Below are 20250 nucleotides of genomic sequence, written 5' to 3' on the forward strand. Positions count from 1 at the left end.
GCTGTACAGGGCCCTGGTGAGACCGCACCTGGAATATTGTGCGCAGTTTTGGTCTCCAAATTTGACGAAAGACATTCTGGCTATTGAGGGAGTGCAGCGTAGGTTCACGAGGTCAATTCCTGGAATGGCGGGACTATCTTACGGGGAAAGATTGGAGCAACTGGACTTGTATACGCTTGAGTTTAGAAGGCTGAGAGGGGATCTGATTGAGACGTACAAGATTATTAAAGGATTGGACACTCTGGAGGCAGGAAGCATGTTTCCGCTGATGGGTGTATCCTGAACCAGAGGACACAGTTTAAAAATAAGGGTTAGGCCACTTAGAACAGAGTTGAGGAGAAACCTCTTCACCCAGAGAGTGGAGGGTGTATGGAATGCACTGCCCCAGAAGGCTGTGGAAGCCAAGTCTCTGGACACTTTCAAGAAAGAGTTGGATAGAGGTCTTAAGGATAGTGGAATCAGGGGTTATGGGGATAGGGAAGGAACAGGATACTGATTGAGGATGATCAGCCATGATCATAATGAATGGTGGTGCTGGCTCGAAGGGCAGAATGGCCTATTCCTGCACCTATTGTCTATTGAAATAACGTCGCCACAGGAAATGACATCACCAACCCAAGGAAACCCAAACATATAAATAGAAAGCGGGCTACACTACCAGTGCTTCATCCGGAGGCTCACTGAAGATATTACCTGGTATGGTGGTGAAACATCTGAAAACAAACCTTCCAGCTCAGCGAGCAAACCTACACCCATAAATGAAATTTTATATTGAACAATAACTTCATGAAATAACTCCACATTGGCCGATATCCCGTCGCCAAGTCACTCTTTATTTTGACACGGAGAGTCCTTATCACAGATCCAGCTCCCTCAGAGCCAGTTCTCAGAGGGAACAGAACATTTGATACTCTTGTTCTCTTTTTTTTAGAGTCGTCTGTCTGGAATTGGTATTCCTGATGCCATTTTACCTTCTCCAGCTAGGTCCAGGAAGATCAGATTTAACCTGGTGCAGAGTCTTCTCCTTATTAGTAACACTGTCGGAGCTATCCCTGTAGTTGACGGGGGGTTGCCCTGTAATCAAATTGGAACTGGAACAGTTTTGTGTCTAGTGAAGTTGTAGGCTGTTTTTATCAGCCTGCCTTCAAAGTTTGGACTGTACTTTCTGCCAAATTGGATGAGGGAGTACTTTGGATGATGGATGGAATGGAGCTATCTTTAAATGTTGAATGACATTTGAATTTAGGAAATACTCAAAATTCCCTGCAGGTAAACGACGGTCTGTTATCTGTAACCAACACTTCTGGGAGCCCATGTATTGCAAAAGATGCATGCAGTTTTTCTATCGTTGTCCCCCATGTTTGACAAATGAACGCTATGCACATACAGCCACTCTGAGTGCTCATCCACAATGACTAAGAACATTGAGCCCATTAAAGGACATGCATAGTCGACATATAACCATCTAAGGTTTACCCGGCCATTCTTGCCAATGTGGGGGAGCTGTTGATGGTAATGTTTTTTCTTGTTGGCACTCTGGGCATTGCCACACCAGTGCAGCCACTAGGGATATCTTCTTGGCAACATCTGCATTTTGAAAACCTCTGATGACCCTGGTGTTCAGCCAATATCTGGCGGTAACCTTCACTCAGGCAATCACACTTCCTCCTTATATTAATATGCCATCCTCTACTGTATTCTGGTCACTCCGGGTCGAAAACTTCTAGTTGTAATGGCTCTTTGGTTGCCCCTATTACCACCAGCTGTTTCAATTTTGCCAGGACAGGATATTTCTGCATCCAAAGTCTGATGTTGTCAGCTGTGACTGGAAGTGTGTCCAGAAAATTAAAAACCATTAAGACTCTTCCGATGGCTTTACCATCAGCAGTGTATCTGCCAGTGGGAGGTAGCTCAATACAGCCCCATTTGCTACATTAACTCCCAACTTACAATTATACGCACTTAGTATTAGAGCCCACCACTGAATTTGGCCTGATGCTATAAACGGCACTGCCCTATCCTCTTTAAGTAGACCTAGCAGGGGTTTATGGTTCGCTATTATTACATTTACATCTGTAAAGGTATTGGTGGAACTTCCTGACTCCAAATATGACCACCAAACATTCTTACTCTATGTGGGTGTTTTTATGATCTGCATTAGCCGAACTGCTGGATGTATACGCCCTTGGGTGTTCCTTTCCATTGGGCTACTGTGAGCTAATACTACCCTGATGCTGTGTGGGGAGGCATCACATGTCAATACCAGATCTTGCTTGGGATCATGGTGTGCTTAGAGGCTTAGTAGATGATGGCTGTTTCTTCACTTCCCTGAAATCTATGGCTTGGCTAAGCAACCATTTTCAAGGCTGACTCATTTTTTAAGAGTTGATGAAAAGATTCCACGATGGAGGCCAGAGTGTATATGAACTTTCTGTAATAATTCACCTGCCCAATGGAAGACCTAAGCTCCCGTACAGAGTCGGGACACCTTTGATCATCCTCACTTTATCCTCCAACAGGTGTAATCCAGTCTTGTCAATTCTGTAGCCCAAGTAGGTCATTTTGTATGTCTGGAACAAGATTTTTCTCTTCTACTGTCTGGATTAGATTTGATTAGATTCCCTACAGTGTGGAAACAGACCCTTCGGCCCAAAAGTCCACACCGACCCTCCGAAGAGCAACCCAACCAGACCCATTTCCCTCTGACCAATGTACCTAACACTATGTGCAATTTAGCTTGGCCAATTCACCTAACCCGCTCAGCTTTGGACTGTGGGAGGAAACCAGAGAACCCAGAGGAAACCCATGCTGACATGGGGAGAATGTGCAAACTCCACACAGACAGTCGCCCGAGGCTGGAATTGAACCTGGGACCCTGGTACTGTGAGGCAGCAGTGCTAACCACTGAGCCACCATGCCACCCAAAGGAGAATATAGGAGAAATATCTAAGGACTATGTCCAAGTTTTCTTAGTGCTTCTTATTGATTTTCCCTGTTATTAGCACGTGAACTAGACAATAGTGACCTGGCGTAGACCTTGTAAAATGTTCTCCATTGCCCACTGAAAAGTTACACAGGCTGATGATACCCCAAATGGCAATCTTGTATATTGGTACAAACCCTTATATTGTATCATATTTCTGGAAATCCTCATCCAACCACAACTGCAAGTATGCATGGCTCATGTCCAGCATATTAAGTACTCTTTCAGATGAGGTCCAGAGAGATACAACAGCAGTTAGGCAGACAAAGGGAAGAATAATAGTGAGCCGGGAAGGAAGAAAAGCTGATAACAGGGACCAATAGTTGGTTTAAAAAAAGGGTTGAGGAGAAAGTGAGGTCTGCAGATGCTGGAGATCAGAGCTGGAAATGTGTTGCTGTAAAAGCGCAGCAGGTCAGGCAGCATCCAGGGAACAGGAGAATCGACGTTTCGGGCATAAGCCCTTCTTCAGGAAGAAGGGCTTATGCCCGAAACGTCGATTCTCCTGTTCCCTGGATGCTGCCTGACCTGCTGCACTTTTCCAGCAACACATTTTCAGCTATAACCTGGTGTTGTCTGATTTTTAACTTTGTACACAATTGGAAATTTAGCACTGAGCCCATGATGGATTTTACCATTTATCCTTCTGTAGAGGTCAGTCTTTGGGTGGTAGCAATGAGACAGACAGAACAAAGCTGCAAAGGCCAAGGGATTACATTTCTTTTACATCGAATATGAAAATGAAGCAGGATCCTCAGTGCAATAATGAGAGACTGCTGCACTGTTTGAGTTACCAACCTTTGTTAAAGAGCAAACTGAAGCTCATCTACTTTTCAGCTGAACTAAAAAGAACAGTAGGGGATTTACCCATGATGTATCCCTCAATCAACATCACATAGATTATCAGGTTACTGTCATCACATTACTGGTGTGAAAACTTCCTATATGAAAGTTTATTATGACATTTTAGCAGTAGTTACATTTTAACAGTATTTCATTGACTATAAAGTCGCATCCGTGTTTCATGAAAGTTATTACATGAACACAAGTCCTGCTTTTTCTTTTGAACAGCATTTAGACCTAATACAGGAATCCAACAAGAGGCCAGTACATTCTGCAGAAAAGAAAATTGTCAAGGAAATGTTTGTTTGTCCTTCCATTTCAGGCTGTACTAATATAATGGAATAAAACCAAAGAGAAAGTACAAGCAAGCCGTGCATTTAAACAGGACCAACCTCAACCGCAATAGCCCTATGAGGAATCCAGATCCATTTATTAATCATATCCATATAATGTTGATGAATATTACACCTTTGAAGAAACTGACAATATAAAGTATAGCTTTCAGCTTAGGCTGAGGACAATATAGTACAAGTCACAACTAGTTCCTCAGAGATCTAATTACCTTAAAAGACCAGTGAACATCTACAAGGCAGATTATCTATAATTATAATAATAATAGTAGAATTGCAATATGCAACAGAATTCTATACTTGAGGCAGTTTGACAAACTATATTTCTATGGCTTAATTCAGCACGAGCACTGCACCATTGATATTGTCTGCTCCATTTTCTTCTGTCTACACTTACCCAGCTAAATCTTTGACATGAATGGTTGGAACAACATTTTTTCCTTCTCCAAAGCATGGTATTGCTGGATTCAGCCCAAGCCAGGCTTCCTAAATACAGAAAGAAAATTTGCACAAATCCAGCATTACACAAGTGCATTCTATTTGAAGCCTGCAAATTTTACGAGAATTAATTGCAATTAACATAAAATCATCAGTAAGATCAGACCAAAGTCGAATCTATTTTTGACAGATTCAGTGTAAGTAAAGTTCGGAAAAACATGACTTTTTTTTTAAAAACCATCAGATAATGTAGTCCCAATCACAAAAAGATAAAATGGATTTCATTAGCAAGGATGAGCCTTTAACAAAATAAAATATCCCAAAACTGAGGTCACAAAAATAGACAAACCTGGTCAAAGAGGTGGCATTTAAGGAGAATTTTTTAAAAAGAAATGAGAGGGATAATGACACAGAAGTTAGGGGTGTAAATTCCAGAGTTCAGGGTCCAGGCAGCTGAAGGCATGGTCACCAGTTGTGGACTAATTAAATCAGAGCTGCTCAGAGGCCAGAAGTAGATGAGTACATTTTTTTGTTTGCCCATTCTTGGAATATGGGCCCATCCTTAGTAGAAAGGATGAGTGTGCTGGTGGGTGGTAGTGAACTGCCTTCTTGAACTACTGCAATCCAATGCTGTTAGGGAGTGAATCTGATCCTGTAACAATGAAAATGATGATGTATTTCCAAACTTGGATGGTTCATGGCTTAGTAGGGAACCTGCAGGTAGTGGTCTTCATCTGTTTCTGTTGCCCTTGTCCTTCTAAATGCTGGTAGTCATGGTGCTGTATAAGGATGTTTGGTCAATTGCTGTGGTGCATCTTGCACATGGTACACTGTTGCTACTGTGCGTCTGTGGTGGAGGCACTGAATATTTGAGGATGTGGTGCCAGTCAAGTAGGCTGCTTTGTCCTGGATGGTAACGAGCTTTTTGAATTGCACTCATCCAAGCAAGAGGAAAGTATTCCATCGCACTCTGGACTTGTGCCTTTAGAATATGGACAAGTTCTGAGAAGTCAGGAATTAAGTTGTAGAATTCATAGCCTCTGAACTTCTGCTGTAGCCACACTATTTACATGGCTAGTCCAGTTCTGTTTCTTTTTAATTGTAACCATTTAAATTGTGGATAGTGGGATTTCAGTGATGGTAATACAAATGGGGGTGACAAGTTCTGGAGCACAAGTCAGTAAATTCGCTGGAATATTTCAAGGTCCACTGACTTTGCAATATCCTGTACCTTCAGCTATTTTTGATATTACATGGAGTGAATCAAATTGACTGAAGACTGGTATGTGATGCTGAGGACCACCAAAGAAGGCTGAAATGGATTGTCCACTTTGCATTTCTGGCTGAAGATTGTTGCAGATGCTTCAGCCATATATTTTTCATTGATGTATTGGACTCCCCCATCCTTGTTGTTTAATTATCCAATTCACAACTGGATGAACTGAGGTCTGACTACGAGTTGTGGAATTGCATGGCCCTTAGAATTGTTGATCACCCGCTGTTTATGTCATTTGACATGCACGTATTCCAGTGTTGTGACTTAACCGCGTGTTTAGGTGTGCCTAATGTTAATCCTGGCATGGCATCCTGCACTTTTCATTGAACTGGTGTTGATCCCTTGGCTTTATGGTAATATGCGATACACCAGCCATGAGGTTGCAGATTATATTGGAGCACAAGTCTGCTGATGCCAATGGCCGGAAAAAGTGAGGAATGCAGATGCTGGAGATCAGCTCCTTGGATGCTATCTGACCTGCTGTGCTTTTCCAGCACCACACTCTTGACTCTGATGCCAGTGTTGAGTTGTTAGATCTGTTCAAATCCTATTCCACTTTGCACAATGGTAGTGCCTCACAACATGATGGAGGGTATCCTCAGTCTGAAGAAGGGACTGTGTCTCCATAAGAACTTTGCAGTGGTCACTCCTACTAAAATTGTCATTGAGAGAAGCATTTGCAGCAGGCAGATTGGTGGGATGAGGTCCAATATGTTTTTTCGTTTGGTTGGTTCCTTCACCATTTGCCCTAGATCCAATCCAGCAGCTATGTCCTTTAAGAGTCAACCAGGTCAGTTTGTAGTGATGCTACTGAGCCAATCTTAGTGATGGATGCTAAAATCCCCATACGAGAGTACATTCTGCATAGAGTATAGAGTCCTAGAGATGTACAGCACGGAAACAGACCCTTCGATCCAACCTGTCCATGCTGACCGGATATCCCAACCCAATCTAGTCCACTTGCCAGCACCCGGCCCATATCCCTCCAAACCTTTCCTATTCATATACCCATCCAAATGGCTTTTAAATGTTGCATTTGTACTAGCCTCCACCACTTCCTCTGGCAGCTCATACACGTACCACCGTCTGCTTGAAAACATTGCCCCTTAGGTCTCTTTTATATCTTTCCCCCCTCACCCTAAATCTATGCCCTTTAGTTCTGGATTTCCCCACCCCAGGGAAAAGACTTTATCTATTTATCCTATCCATGCCCCTCAATTTTGTAAACCTCTATAAGGTCACCCCTCAGCCTCCGACACTCCAGGGAAAACAGCTCCAGCCTGTTCAGCCTCTCCCTGTAGCTCAAATCCTCCAACCCTGGCAACATCCTTGTTAATCTTTTCTGAACCCTTTCAAGTTTCACAACATCTGTCCGATAGGAAGGAGACCAGATTTGCACGCAATATTCCAACAATATTCTAACCAATGTCCAGTACAGCCACAACATGACCTCCCAACTCCTGTACTCAAAACTCTGATCAACAAAGCATCTTTGGAGAAGATCGACTCCAAGTGGAGTTTACCATGGAGGATTGCTAATTTATTAGTTGAGCAGAGCAGTAATCAGCAGGAGAATTTCTCATTCTTGTTTAATCTGATGCCATGAGACTTCATGGAATCTTGAATCTTCATGGAATGTTGAGAAATCCTATGGCAACTCCCTCCTGGCTGTATACCACCATGCAGCATCACATCTTGCTTTTTGGACAGGACATACCCAAGGGTGGTGATGTTGTCCAGGACATTATTCTGAGTATGACTATATCAGGCCATTACTTAATTAGTCTGTGAGACAACTCTCCCAAATTTGAAACTTGCCTCCATTTAATAGTACAAATAGGAGAACTGTGAGGCTTGATAAGATTACAGGGATGGGAATGGCAAAACTATAGTATGCTTTGAAAACAAGAATCAGAATTTTAAAATCAAGGCACTATTTGATTTATGCCAACACAGTTTAGCAAGCTTAGGAATAGTACTTGGATGAGATTTAGTGTGAATAAAGATAAGGGCAATAAAGTTTTAAATGACCACATTTATGGAAGGTGAGACCAGCTAAGAGTTCAATGGTATAATCAAGTTATGAGTTAACAAAGATTTGATTGAAGGTTTCAGCAGAATACAGAACATAGAGAATGCTGCAGAAGGCCAACAGGTTTGGCTCTTTCTGTGGAATTTTAAAATACTTTTGACAAAGCTTACTTTGTCTTTTTAAAAGTATATTTTTAAAAACCCATTTTCAACACCTTTCAGTTGTAAGAAGAGTCATATGGGATTTGAAACATGAACTGGTATTCTCTCTTTCCACAGATGCTGCCAGACCAGTTGAGTTTCTTCAGCATTCTCTGTGTTTGCTTCAGGTTTCCAACATCTGCAGTATTTTGCTTTTATTTCAGAAGAATATGATCTTTCCTCGAAGCACTGCCAATTTATGTTTCTTTTCAAGAAAATATCTGAAGTAAAACAACTTGCTCCTGGAAAATAAAATTGCATAACTTTAAAAAAAATGTCATAGGATGTGGGCATTAATGGGTAAGCCAGCATTTGTTACCCATTCCATAATATCATTCAGGATGTGGTGGTGAACTATATTTTAAAACAGCTGCAATCCATCTGGAACACAGTACTATTAGAGAGAGAGTTCCAGAAGTCTGATCTAGTGACAGCAAAGGAGTAAGTCAGGAAGTTGTGTCACTTTCAATGGAATTTGCTGGTGAGGTCCCCAAGCTCCTGCTGCTCTTGTCTTTTTAAATGATAGAGGTGAAGGGTTTGGAAGGTGCTGTTGAAGGAATCTTTGTGAATTCCTGTAGCACTTCTTGCCAAAGCTGGCACTGTTCATTGATGGAGGAAGAAATGGATATTTAATATGGTGTATCCAGTGTCAATCAAATGAGCTGCTTTGTTGGTGGGGATTCACTGATGGCAATGTTATTGAATATAAAGGGTACATGGTAAGATTCTCTTTTGTTGCAGATGACAATTCCTAACACTTCCACTACATTAATATTACTTGCTACTTATCAGCTCAAACTTGAATAGTGAGTGGATTTGAGTGCAGGAATGGGGATGTCTTGCTGCACCTCTGCAGGTGTGTAATGAGACCACACCAGAGGTATTGTGTCCAATTTTGGTCTCCTTATTTGAAGAATAATGTTCTGGTTATGTAGGGATTATCAGATTGATTCCAGGAGTGGCAGGACTGACGTATGAAGAGACATTGGATCAGTTAGGACTATATTAGTTGGAGTTTGGAAGAATCAGGGGTTATTATAGAAATTTATAAAATTCTAGCAGAACTATATGAAATAGAACTAAAGGGGAAAAGGGATATGGAGAGAAAGTAGGAACAGTGTATTAAGTTGGATAATCAGCCATGATCATATTTAGTGGTGGAGCAGACTCGAGAATGGAATGGCCTACACTTGCTCCTATTTTCTATATTTCTATGAATGTTGTCCAAGTCTTGCTGCATGTGCACAAAGACTGTTTCAGTATCCGATGAATTGTCAATGTTGTTAAATATTCTGCAATCAGTAGCGAACATTCCTAATTCTGTCCTAATGATAGAGAGATGGTCACAGTTGAAGCAAAGCAGGTGAGGCTGTGGCTTAGTGATAATGTCATTAGATTGATAATCTAGAGCCCCAGGTAGACTGCTAAATGGACCTCTCTAACTTCAAGTAATGTTGATCTTGCTTATGTTGCTTTTTGCAACTTCTGTGCAGTGTAATTTGTGTGCCTTGCTCTGCCTAAGCAGCCTATGATCTATATGTCCTTGTTTGCGTTGATCTGCCTGTACTGCTTGCAAAATAGGCACATGTGACTACAATAAATCAAATCAAATCAAATTTCAAATCCCATTGTGGCAAACAGTGAAGTTTAATTTTCAAAAAACCTGGAATCAAAGACAGGCTGATGAACATGTAACCATTATCAACTGGAATGATAATCCATCTGGTGCAGTAATGTTCTTTTGGAAAGGAAATATGCTGTCTTTATCTGGTGAACCAGAACCTGAATAATATGATTGACTCTTCATTATCCTCTGAAATGCCCTACACAGTCACCAATTCAAGCCCAATTAGGATTGGGGAACAAACACTGGCCCACACCCCTGCAAACATAAAATAAATAGGAAGATGATTAGGCCCAATACACTACCCTGAGCAGCTCCTACAATAATGTCTTGTAACTGTTATGGACCAGTCCAAACCCCCTCAAAATATATTAAGAAGAGAATCTAGATCCTAACTTTATTCTTATGTTAAAGGTAAGGTGTTGCATTCCAGATTCAATTTGATTGGTCAAACTATCGATTTTAAGCAAAACACACTATACCTCTACACTATAGACAAAATAAAATATAAAATTGGTTTAACTGGAACTATTGACATGCTTAACAAAATAATAGATACTTAATTACTACTAATTAACTGTTCCAATATAATAATATCCATAAACATAGCCTTGGCAAAGGATAAATTTGGTAAAATAGATTGCCTCACATGCAATTCTGGCAGCAGGAAGAGTACCCCACATGAACCAAAAATAAAAAAGGAAAGATGAACTCAACTATGACTTAACAGAGAGAGGAATAAGAGCTCCCACACGCAACTTCCTTCAATACCCCAGCAACTACAGAAAGCTAAAAATAAACATCTGGTTCTATGGGAGTTTGACTCTACCCATTCAGGCTTTTATTATTCCAAATTATAAAAAAAATCCCCAATGCCTCGTAAGATATTTCCTCTATTGGCTTTGAGCAAACCACTTGGTACCTCTGTTTCAACTGTTCTTCATTAAAAAAAAGCTGCACAAAATACAAACAACCCAACCAGCTTCTTTTGTACTAAATATTAATGCAGCCTGTACAGACTTTTCCCTTTGGTTCCCGTGGGACTTCAGTTTTGCTAGGGCTTACTGATGTGAAAGGCAGTCACTCTCATTGCATCTCTTGAATTTAACTCTTTTGTCCATATTTGGACCAAGACGTTACTGAGGTCAGAAATTGTCTGTAACTGATGGAGCCCAAACTGTGTGTCAATGACCAGGTGTTGCTAGGCAAATTTTGCTTACATCAACCTTCTATACACTTCTGTACATAGAGAACTGATGTTATGGTTCATATTTAAAGAATGTGTGCATAAATTACAGAAATTATTTATTCCCAACTAACACAAAAATAAAAAAAGGAAAGAGGATTCAACTATTACTTATAGTCATAGAGCCATAGAGATGTACAGCACGGAAACAGACCCTTCGGTCCAACCCGTTCATGCCGACCAGATATCCCAATCCAATCTAGTCCCACCTGCCAGCACCCGGCCCATATCCCTCCAAACCCTTCCTATTCATATACCCATCCAAATGCCTCTTAAATGTTGTAATTGTACCAGCCTCCACCACATCCTCTGGCAGCTCATTCCATACATGTACCACCCTCTGCATGAAAAAGTTGCCCCTTCAGTCTCTTTTATATCTTTCCCCCCTCACCCTAAACCTATGCCCTCTAGTTCTGGACTCCCCGACCCCAGGAAAAAGACTTTGTCTATTTATCCTATCCATGCCCCTCATAATTTTGTAAACCTCTATAAGGTCAGCCCTCAATCGCCGACGCTCCAGGGAAAACAGTCCCAGCCTGTTCAGCCCCTCCCTGTAGCTCAGATCCTCCAAACCTGGCAACATCTTTGTAAATCTTTTCTGAATCCTTTCAAGTTTTACAACATCTTTCCGATAGGAAGGAGACCAGAATTGCATGCAATATTCCAACAGTGGCCTAACCAATGTCCTGTACAACCTCGCATTTATCTGAATTAAACTCCATCTGCCACTTCTCAGCCCACTGGCCCATCTGGTCCAGATCCTGTTGTAATCTGAAGTAACCCTCTTCACTGTCCACTTCATCTCCAATTTTGGTGTCATCTGCAAACTTACTAACTGTAGCTCTTATGCTCGCATCCAAATTAAATCAGGGATATTATCAGATACAAAGATATATAAAATTGCCAGAACAAAGTAACAAGCCAGAGGTTTAGGAATATTTTAGACTTTCACAAAAGAGAACAAAATGTTTGATCAAGAAGCTGAAAATAGAATAACATGGTAAAATTGCAGGGATCATAGAAACAGATTGCAAAATCTTCTATGAATATGTGGAAAGAAAAATATTGCTAAAGTCAATTCTAGATCTATTATGAAAGACATGATAACAGAACATTTGGAAAGTAGTAATGAGATTGGACAAAGCCAACATGGATTTATGAAATATTTATGAAATGCTTAATAAATCCACTGGAGGTTTTTCAAAATGTAACCAGGATATATTTTGATTTTCAGAATGCTTTTAATAAGGTCCTTCCTAAGAAGTTAATGGGTAATATATTGGTATGTATTGAGAATTGGTTGACAGACAGGAAATAGAGAGTGAGAATAAATGGGTAGTAGACAGTGCCTAATCGGGTACCACAACGACCAGTGTTTGGGCCCCATCTATTAATGATGTATGCAAATGACCTGGATTGAGGCCACCAAATAGAACATTTCCAAGTTTCAAAAACTGGGTGAGATTTTGAGTTGTGAGGAGGGTACAAGGAGGCTTCAGGGTGATTTAGGCAAGTTGAGTGAATGGAAAAATTCATGGCAGAAGCAGCACATTGTAGATAAATGTGAAGTTATACACTTCAGAGTGAAAAACAAACAAAGAAATTAATTAAATTGAGAAATTGAGAAATGTGAATATACAAAGGGATCTAATGGTTTTTCTATACCAGTCAATTAACATAGACAGTTAGAAGGCTGGAAGAACACAGCAAGCCATGCAGCATCAGGAGGTACAGAAGTCGACGTTTCGAGTGTAACCCTTCTTCAGGACACCTGAAATGTTGACTTCTGTACCTCCTCTTGCTGCCTGGCTTGCTGTGTTCTTCCAGCCTCCTGCCTGTCTACTTTGGATTCCAGTATCTGCAGTTTTTTTTGTCTCTAATTAAAGTAGACAGACAAGTGCAACAAGCAATTAGGAAGGCAAATTGTATCTTGGCTGTAATTGCAAGAGGATTTGCATTCAGAAGTAAAGATGTTTCACTGCAATTAAATAGGGCCTTGATGAAACTATATCTGGCAAATTGCATACAGTTTCGGTCTCCCTGACTAAGAAAGGATATATTTGCCATAAACAGAATGCATTAAAAGTGCACTAGGCTGATACCTGTAATAGAAGAACTGTCCGAGATTGGTTGGACTCGGCGTGTTTTCATTTGAATTTAGAAGGATGAAAGCAGATCTGATTAAAACATAAAATTCTTACAGAGCTGAATGGACTAGATGCAGGGAGGATGTTTCTTCTAGTTGGGGATACAGGATATGCAACAGGGTGGCACGGTGGCTCAGTAGTTAGCACTGCTACTTCACAGCACTAGGGAACTGGGTTCGATTCCAGCCTTGGGTGGCTGTCTGTGTGGAATTTGTATGTTCTCCCTATGTCTGCATGGGTTTCCTCCCACAATCCAAAGATGTGCAGGTTAGGTGAACTGGTCAAGCTAAATTGTCCCACAGTGTTCATGGATGTGTAGGTTAGGTGCATTAGTCAGGGTAAAAGTAGAGGAATGGGTCTGGTAGGTTACTCTTCAGAGGGTTGGTGTGGACCTGCTGGGCTGAAGGGCGTGTTTCCACACTGTAGAGATCCTATCCATTTAGGACTGAGATATGGAAAGGTTTCTTCACTTGAAGGGTAGTGAACCTGTGGAATTTTCTACCACAGAAAGCTGTGGAGGTCATGTCATTGTGTATATTCAAGAAACAAATAGTTAATTTTTCAGATTTTAAAGGCATCAAGGGGTATTGGGCGAAATTGGGAATATAGCATTGAGATTGAGGATCACCCTGATCATACTGAATGGGAGTGCAGGCTTGAATGGATAAATGGTCTACTATTGCGCCTAGTTTCTGTGTTTCTATACTGCAGGTCAAGTTAAAGTCTCTATGTACTCACAAGTGTCATGAAATAGTAAAACATTACCTTAAAAAAGTAGTGAAAAACACTTTCTTCCATTCCATAAACAAGCCCAGAAGCAACAACAAATGTAGTAAATCTGCGCTTCTTCTAAAATAAAAGATATAGAAAATATTTTCTTCACAATCAAATCAATGCACCATTGATAGTCATTCATTAATGAAATTATATATTACTATATAAAACAGACTTTTACAATCATTGACCACATGGAAGAATGACAAGAAACCTTATTGAAACAAAAGATTCTTAAAGGACTTGACAGGGAAGATGCAGAAATGTTCTTTCCCCTTGAGGGAGAGTCTAGGACCAAAGGGCATAATTTCAGAATAGGGGGTCGCACATTTTTGCAACAGTAATGGGGAGCAATTTCAACTCTCAGATGGTTGTGAGTCTGTGGAATTTTTTTTCACAGAGGGCCACAGAAGCTGACTCATTAAGCATATGCAAGGTTGGCCTAGTTTTTTTTAATCAGCAAGGGAATCAGGGTTATGGAGAAAAGGCAGGAAAGCAGAGTTGTGGATTATCAGGTCATCCATGATCTCATTGAATGGTGGAGTAGACTCAATGACTGAATAGTCTATTTCTGTTCCTATGTCTGTGGTAACTTTACTAACAACCTTTAGCTGAAAAAAATGGTAACAAATACCAAACTAAATAAATTTCAAACCTTTTACAGACAGCATCAAGATCAACTTAAAATATAATGTACCAATCATGTATACGGTGCAATTTTTTGATGGGCCTCGCACTGTTGAGGTTTCACAAACACCTTCCACCCTGACCTCAAGTTCACCTGGACCATTTCGGACACCTTTCTCCTCTTCCTGGACCTCTCCATCTTCAGTTCCAGTAACCGACTCTACACGGACATTTACTTCAAACTCACCAACTCCCACAGTAACCTGGACTATACCTCCTCCTACTCCTGCTCCTGTAAAAACGCTATCCCTTACTCCCAATTCCTCCTCCTCCACTGTATCTGTTTCCAGGAAGAACAATTCCATTCCAAAACATCCCATATGACTTCCTGTTTCAAGAACCGCAATTTCCCCTCCCACATGGTCACCAATGCCCTCCAGTGCATCTCCTCCACTTCCCGCGTGTCTGCCCTTGAACCCCACCCCTCCAATTGCAACAAGGATAGAACCTCACTGGTCCTCACCTTCTACCCTACCAATCCCCAGAAATAGCAAATCTTTCTCCGCCATTTCTGCCGCCTTCAGTCAGACCCCACCACCCATTACTGTCGTAAATGTGCGACCCCGTATTCTGAAATTATGCCCTTTGGTCCTAGACTCTTCCTCAAGGGGAAAGAACCTTTCTGCATCTTCCCTGTGAAGTCCTTTAAGAATCTTTTGTTTCAATAAGGTTTCTTGTCATTCCCTCTTCACCCCTATCTGCAATCCGCAAAGACCATTCCCTCCATGACTCCCTAGTTAGGTCTACACCCCCACCAACCTACCCTCTACTCCCAGCACCTTCCCTTGCCACCCCAAGAGGTCCACACGCCCAACAATCTACCCTTCACTCCTGGCACCTTCCCTTGCCACAAGAGGTGTAAAACCTGTGTCCACACCTCCCCCCGTCACCTGCATCCAAAGCTCCAAAGGATCCTTCCACATCCAGTAGAGATTTTCCTGCACATCCAAACACCTCATTTATTGTGTCCAGTGCTTTCAATATGGTCTCTTGTACATTGAGGAGACAGGACACAAACTTGCAGAGTGTTTCAGAGAACTCTCTGGGGCATACGCACCAAACAACCCCACCTCCCTATGGCCGACCACTTCAACTTCCCCTCCCAATCTGCCGACGACATGCAATTCTTGGGCTTCCTCTACCGCCAAATGCTAGCCACCCGACGCCAGGAGGAAGAATGCCTCATCTTCCACTTTGGGACCCTTCAACCACATGGCATCAACATTGATTTCACCAGTTTCCTCATCTCCTCTTCCTCCACCTCATCCCAGATCCAACCCTCCAAATCGGCACTGCACTCTTGAACTGTCCCAACTGTCCATCTTCCTTCCCACCCATCCACTCCACCCTCCACTCCGACCTATTACCATCAACCCCCACCTGCATCTACCTATCGTTTTCCCAGCTATCTTTCCCCCAGCCCCATTCCCCCACTCCTGCTCTGTCAGCCCACTTCCCAACCCCTTAACTTCCTGATGAAGGGCTTATGCCCAAAACATTGACTCTCCTCTTCCTCGGATGCTGCCTGACCTGCTGTGCTTTTCCAACACCACACTTTTCAACTGACACTGTTTACCCTCAAGCTCCAATCGAATGCTTGCAATGGCAACCAAGTCCTATCCTCACACTCTTGTCACTCCTGTCCTGTTTCATCCTTTCTCATTCAACCACCATTTCCATCTTGCTGTGAATGCCAATATACTCTCTTTGTAATTTTTCCCTCCTTCAGGATTTGACCTCCAGTTGGCACTGGAGTAGCTGAGTTCTTTTAACCATACAGGGAAATCCCAAGCACGGACATTGTTCCACAATCACTTCCCCCATCAAAAAGAATAATGTTGCCTTGTTCCATATTTATACTCTTTATATTAATTTTCATGATCATTAGAAAGGATCTATATGATAACTTGATGTTCTTACTAGCCACATTAAGGATATAGTAACAGAAAAGTTAATTAGACTAATGAACTCCATTTTAATTTCTACTTATCTCCCCTGGTTTCCTAACCATTAATACCCTGAATAAAAACACATGAATCTCAGATTTTTAAGTTTCCAATTGATCCTAGCCTCAATTGCTTGCTGGGGAGAAACTTGACATTGTGGATCAACTGTCCATCATCAAACTACTCATTTTTATTTTGGAAAATTTTTATGTTGGATTCTATAGCACCACGCTGAAGCACAATGCCAACTGTGTGCTCAGGGAACAAGCTGATAAACTTCCCTGTAAAAAACATTACATATCAATGCTAAACAATGAAGTCATTCTTAATGTATTTCACTTCTTTCTTGACAACAAAAGGCTGATGTAATGTGAAAGAATGTATTAAAAGCAGAAACAACATTCTTCAATATGATTCACTGTAATTTTCTCTTACATCCTCTGAAAATAAAGTTTGTCAATGTTGATTAAAAAAATTAAAAGCTAGTTGACATAGAACTTGTTTGAGTCACTCGTGATTTGATGGATATAATGAAAAGGATGCAACTACACACACTATAGGAAGGATATGATTGCACTGGAAGGGGTGCAGAGGAGACTCACATTGCATTTAAATGGAACATTTCAGGTATGAAGAGAAGCAGATAAACTCGGATAAGTGAAGGTTCAGGGATATGGATACACAAGATATGGATATACATGATTACGAGAAGTATGGGGGTAAATAGAAAGTAGCTATTAATTGAAAGATCAAGAACAAGGGGATACAATTTTAAAGTGAAAGGCAGGAGGTTTAGAGGGACTTTGAGGGAAAGAATTTTCACCTCAAGTTTAGTGATTGTAATGAGGTCAGCCATGTCGACTTCACAGAATATGAGTTCCCTGATTAGGACTATTTAGTTGGTCCAATCAGGGGGATCCCTGGCCAAACAGATTAAAAACAGAAGTGTCAAACATCCTGACAGTCTGAGACCTGGTTCTGACGAGACTGCACCAGAGTCAAGGATTTTCTATGTGTAAACAATGGATGACTTAATGATGGGATACTGGCCTCTGTGGAGTTATTTCACAGAGGGGATATGGAATGAACTGCCTGGCAGTATAGTTGAGGTGAGTAACCTCACAACTTTTAAAAAGTACTTGGATGAACACTTGAAGTGTCATAACATTCAAGGCTATGGATCTAGTGAAGGAACATGGGACTGCTGTAGGTCCAGGTATATTTTTGGAGGTTCAGATTTCCTGTGTGACTCTATGATTCTATATGAATTAGATGCAGGACGAAGGCCATCAGGTCTCTCTTTCTCACTCCACTATTCAATAAGATTATGGCTGATTGGATTGTAGCAGCAGATTTGCATTTCTAAATACCCCTGATAATCTTTCATCTCCTTGCTTAGCAAGAATGTACGTAATTCTGTTCTAAAGATATTCAAAAATACACTGCTTCCACCAGCTTTTCAGGGAGAGAGTTTCAAAGATTCATGAAACCCTATACCCCAAGAGAGAAAACAAGCCACCTTCTCTCTGTTTTAAATGGGTGATCCATGATTATTAAATACTGAACCCATGTTCAGTGGGCACATCCTATTCCCATACGTGGACACATTCTTTTCACATCCACCCTGTCAAGACCCCTCAAGATCTTCTATGTTTCAATCAAGTCACCTCTTACTCTTCTAAATTCCAGCAGGTATAAGCCAATCCTCTCCAGCTTTTCCTCGTAGGACAGAACACAACCCTCACTCCCCACCCCCATTACAGGTATTAATCTTGTAAACCTTCTCTGAACTGCCTCCATTGCATTAACATCCTTCTTTATAAGTGACCAATAATGTACACAATACTCTAGATGGGGTCTCCAGAGTCCTGTATACTTGAAGCATTTCCTCTCTACTTTTGTATTCAACTCCCCTCATGATAAATGAAAATAATCTATTAGCTTTCCTAAATACTTGCTTTTACTTGCATACAAACCTTTTCTGATTGATGTATGAAGATACCCAGAACCCTCTGCATCTCAAAGCACTGCAATCTCTTTGGTAACCATCTTATGTCCTCTGCAAAACTGACTATCCCACCTTTCTTTGTGTCATCAGTGAATTTGGACACCATATCTTCTGTCCTTTTTTCTAAATCATTTGCATAGATTGCAAATAGTTGAGATCCCTATAGCACACTATTTGTTGCATTTTATTAATCTGAGAAAGATCATTATGCTTACTCTCTGCCTTCTGTTAGCCAGCCAATGTTTCAAGCCATGCCAATACACTACCCCTACACATGAGCTTTTACTTATCACAGTGACCTTTGACTGACGTCCCATAAAAATGCCTTCTGGAAATGTAAGTACTCTACTTCCAATGTTTCTCTTTATTCACGGCATGAATTACCTCTTCAAATAACTCCAATAGATTGCCCTTTCATAAAACCTTGTTGACTCTGCCTGATTACTTTGAACTTATTTAAGTGATCTGCTGTAGCTTCTTTAATATCAGCTTCTAATATTTCCTTTATTACAGATTTAATCTAACTGGCCTGTAACTTCCAGGTTTCTGTCTCATTTTCCAATCTGAATCAAGGGTGTTTTAGAAAATTAAAACCAATGTATCAATGTATCTACCAATGTTATCAAGTAATATATATGCATGATGGTATAATTTTCCCTCTCATAATGTTGCCAACTCATGTCATGCATGGTTGTATAGGTGTGGCAGTTTTCCTTTACCTTGTCCAAGGATCTAATCTAGAAACTTTAGTATTTGTACAATTGTGTATTAATTGATTGATTGATTTACTGTTACGTGTTCTGTATTACAGGGAAAAACTTTGTTTGTGGGCAGGACAAGCAGATCATAGTAAGCAAGGATGTACAGATCAGAGGTTGTAAAAAGACTTAAGCAGAGACATAATTTAAGTTTAAAAGTGTAGAATGATTATAAGAAGTTTTAGAGTTAAATCTGCTGTTGGGAGCACGCAAGGAGTTGAATGGTGTCAGCACCATTGGAGTGTAAACATTATTCTATATAGTGAGGCCTGAGTCAAAATACCTATTCAGTTTCAGCTACTAATTTCTTATTTTCCATTATTAATTATCCAGTCTCATTCCGAGAGCACCAATGCTCACTTAGTTAACTCCTTTCTTCTTTAAATAGTTAGAGAAATTCTTACCATCTGTCTTTATATTTCTAACTAGTCATAGAGTCACAGAGATGTACAGCATGGAAACAGACCCTTCGGTCCAACCCGTCCATGCCGACCAGATATCCTAACCCAATCTAGACCCACCTGCCAGCACCTGGCCCATATCCCTCCAAACCCTTCCCATTCATATACCCATCCAAATGTGTGGAGCCACAGAAAATGGTGGAGATACAAAATGAATATTTTGCATCAGTATTTACTATGGAAAAGGATATGGAAGATATAGACTGTAGGGAAATAGATGGTGACATCTTGCAAAATGTCCAGATTACAGAGGAGGAAGAGCTGGATGTCTTGAAACGGTTAAAGGTGGATAAATCCCCAAGATCTGATCAGGTGGGAAGCTAGAGAAATGATTGCTGGGCCTCTTGCTGAGATATTTGTATCATTGATAGTCACAGGTGAGATGCTGGAAGACTGGAGGTTGGCAAACGTGGTGCCACTGTTTAAGAAGGATGGTAAGGACAAGCCAGGGAACTATAGACCAGTGAGCCTGACCTCAGT

The 20250-nt window shown here is 41.0% G+C and overlaps 1 protein-coding gene across 2 annotated transcripts in view; it reads right to left on the reverse strand.

Annotated features, from left to right (window-relative positions):
• The window catches only part of ak7b (adenylate kinase 7b), an 81127-nt gene that overhangs the window by 37692 nt on the left and 23185 nt on the right, over positions 1-20250 (reverse strand). Inside the window, exons 6-7 of one of the 2 annotated variants that reach the window (XM_043697055.1) lie at positions 13902-13985; positions 4571-4659 (exon numbers count right to left, since the gene is read on the reverse strand). In XM_043697055.1, the coding sequence (XP_043552990.1) occupies positions 4571-4659; positions 13902-13985 (173 nt within the window). The remainder of the gene's footprint in view (positions 1-4570; positions 4660-13901; positions 13986-20250) is intronic. The other variant, XM_043697056.1, reaches the window with a different exon arrangement.

The sequence above is a fragment of the Chiloscyllium plagiosum genome, chromosome 10 (assembly GCF_004010195.1).
Source record: "Chiloscyllium plagiosum isolate BGI_BamShark_2017 chromosome 10, ASM401019v2, whole genome shotgun sequence".
NCBI lineage: Eukaryota > Metazoa > Chordata > Chondrichthyes > Orectolobiformes > Hemiscylliidae > Chiloscyllium > Chiloscyllium plagiosum.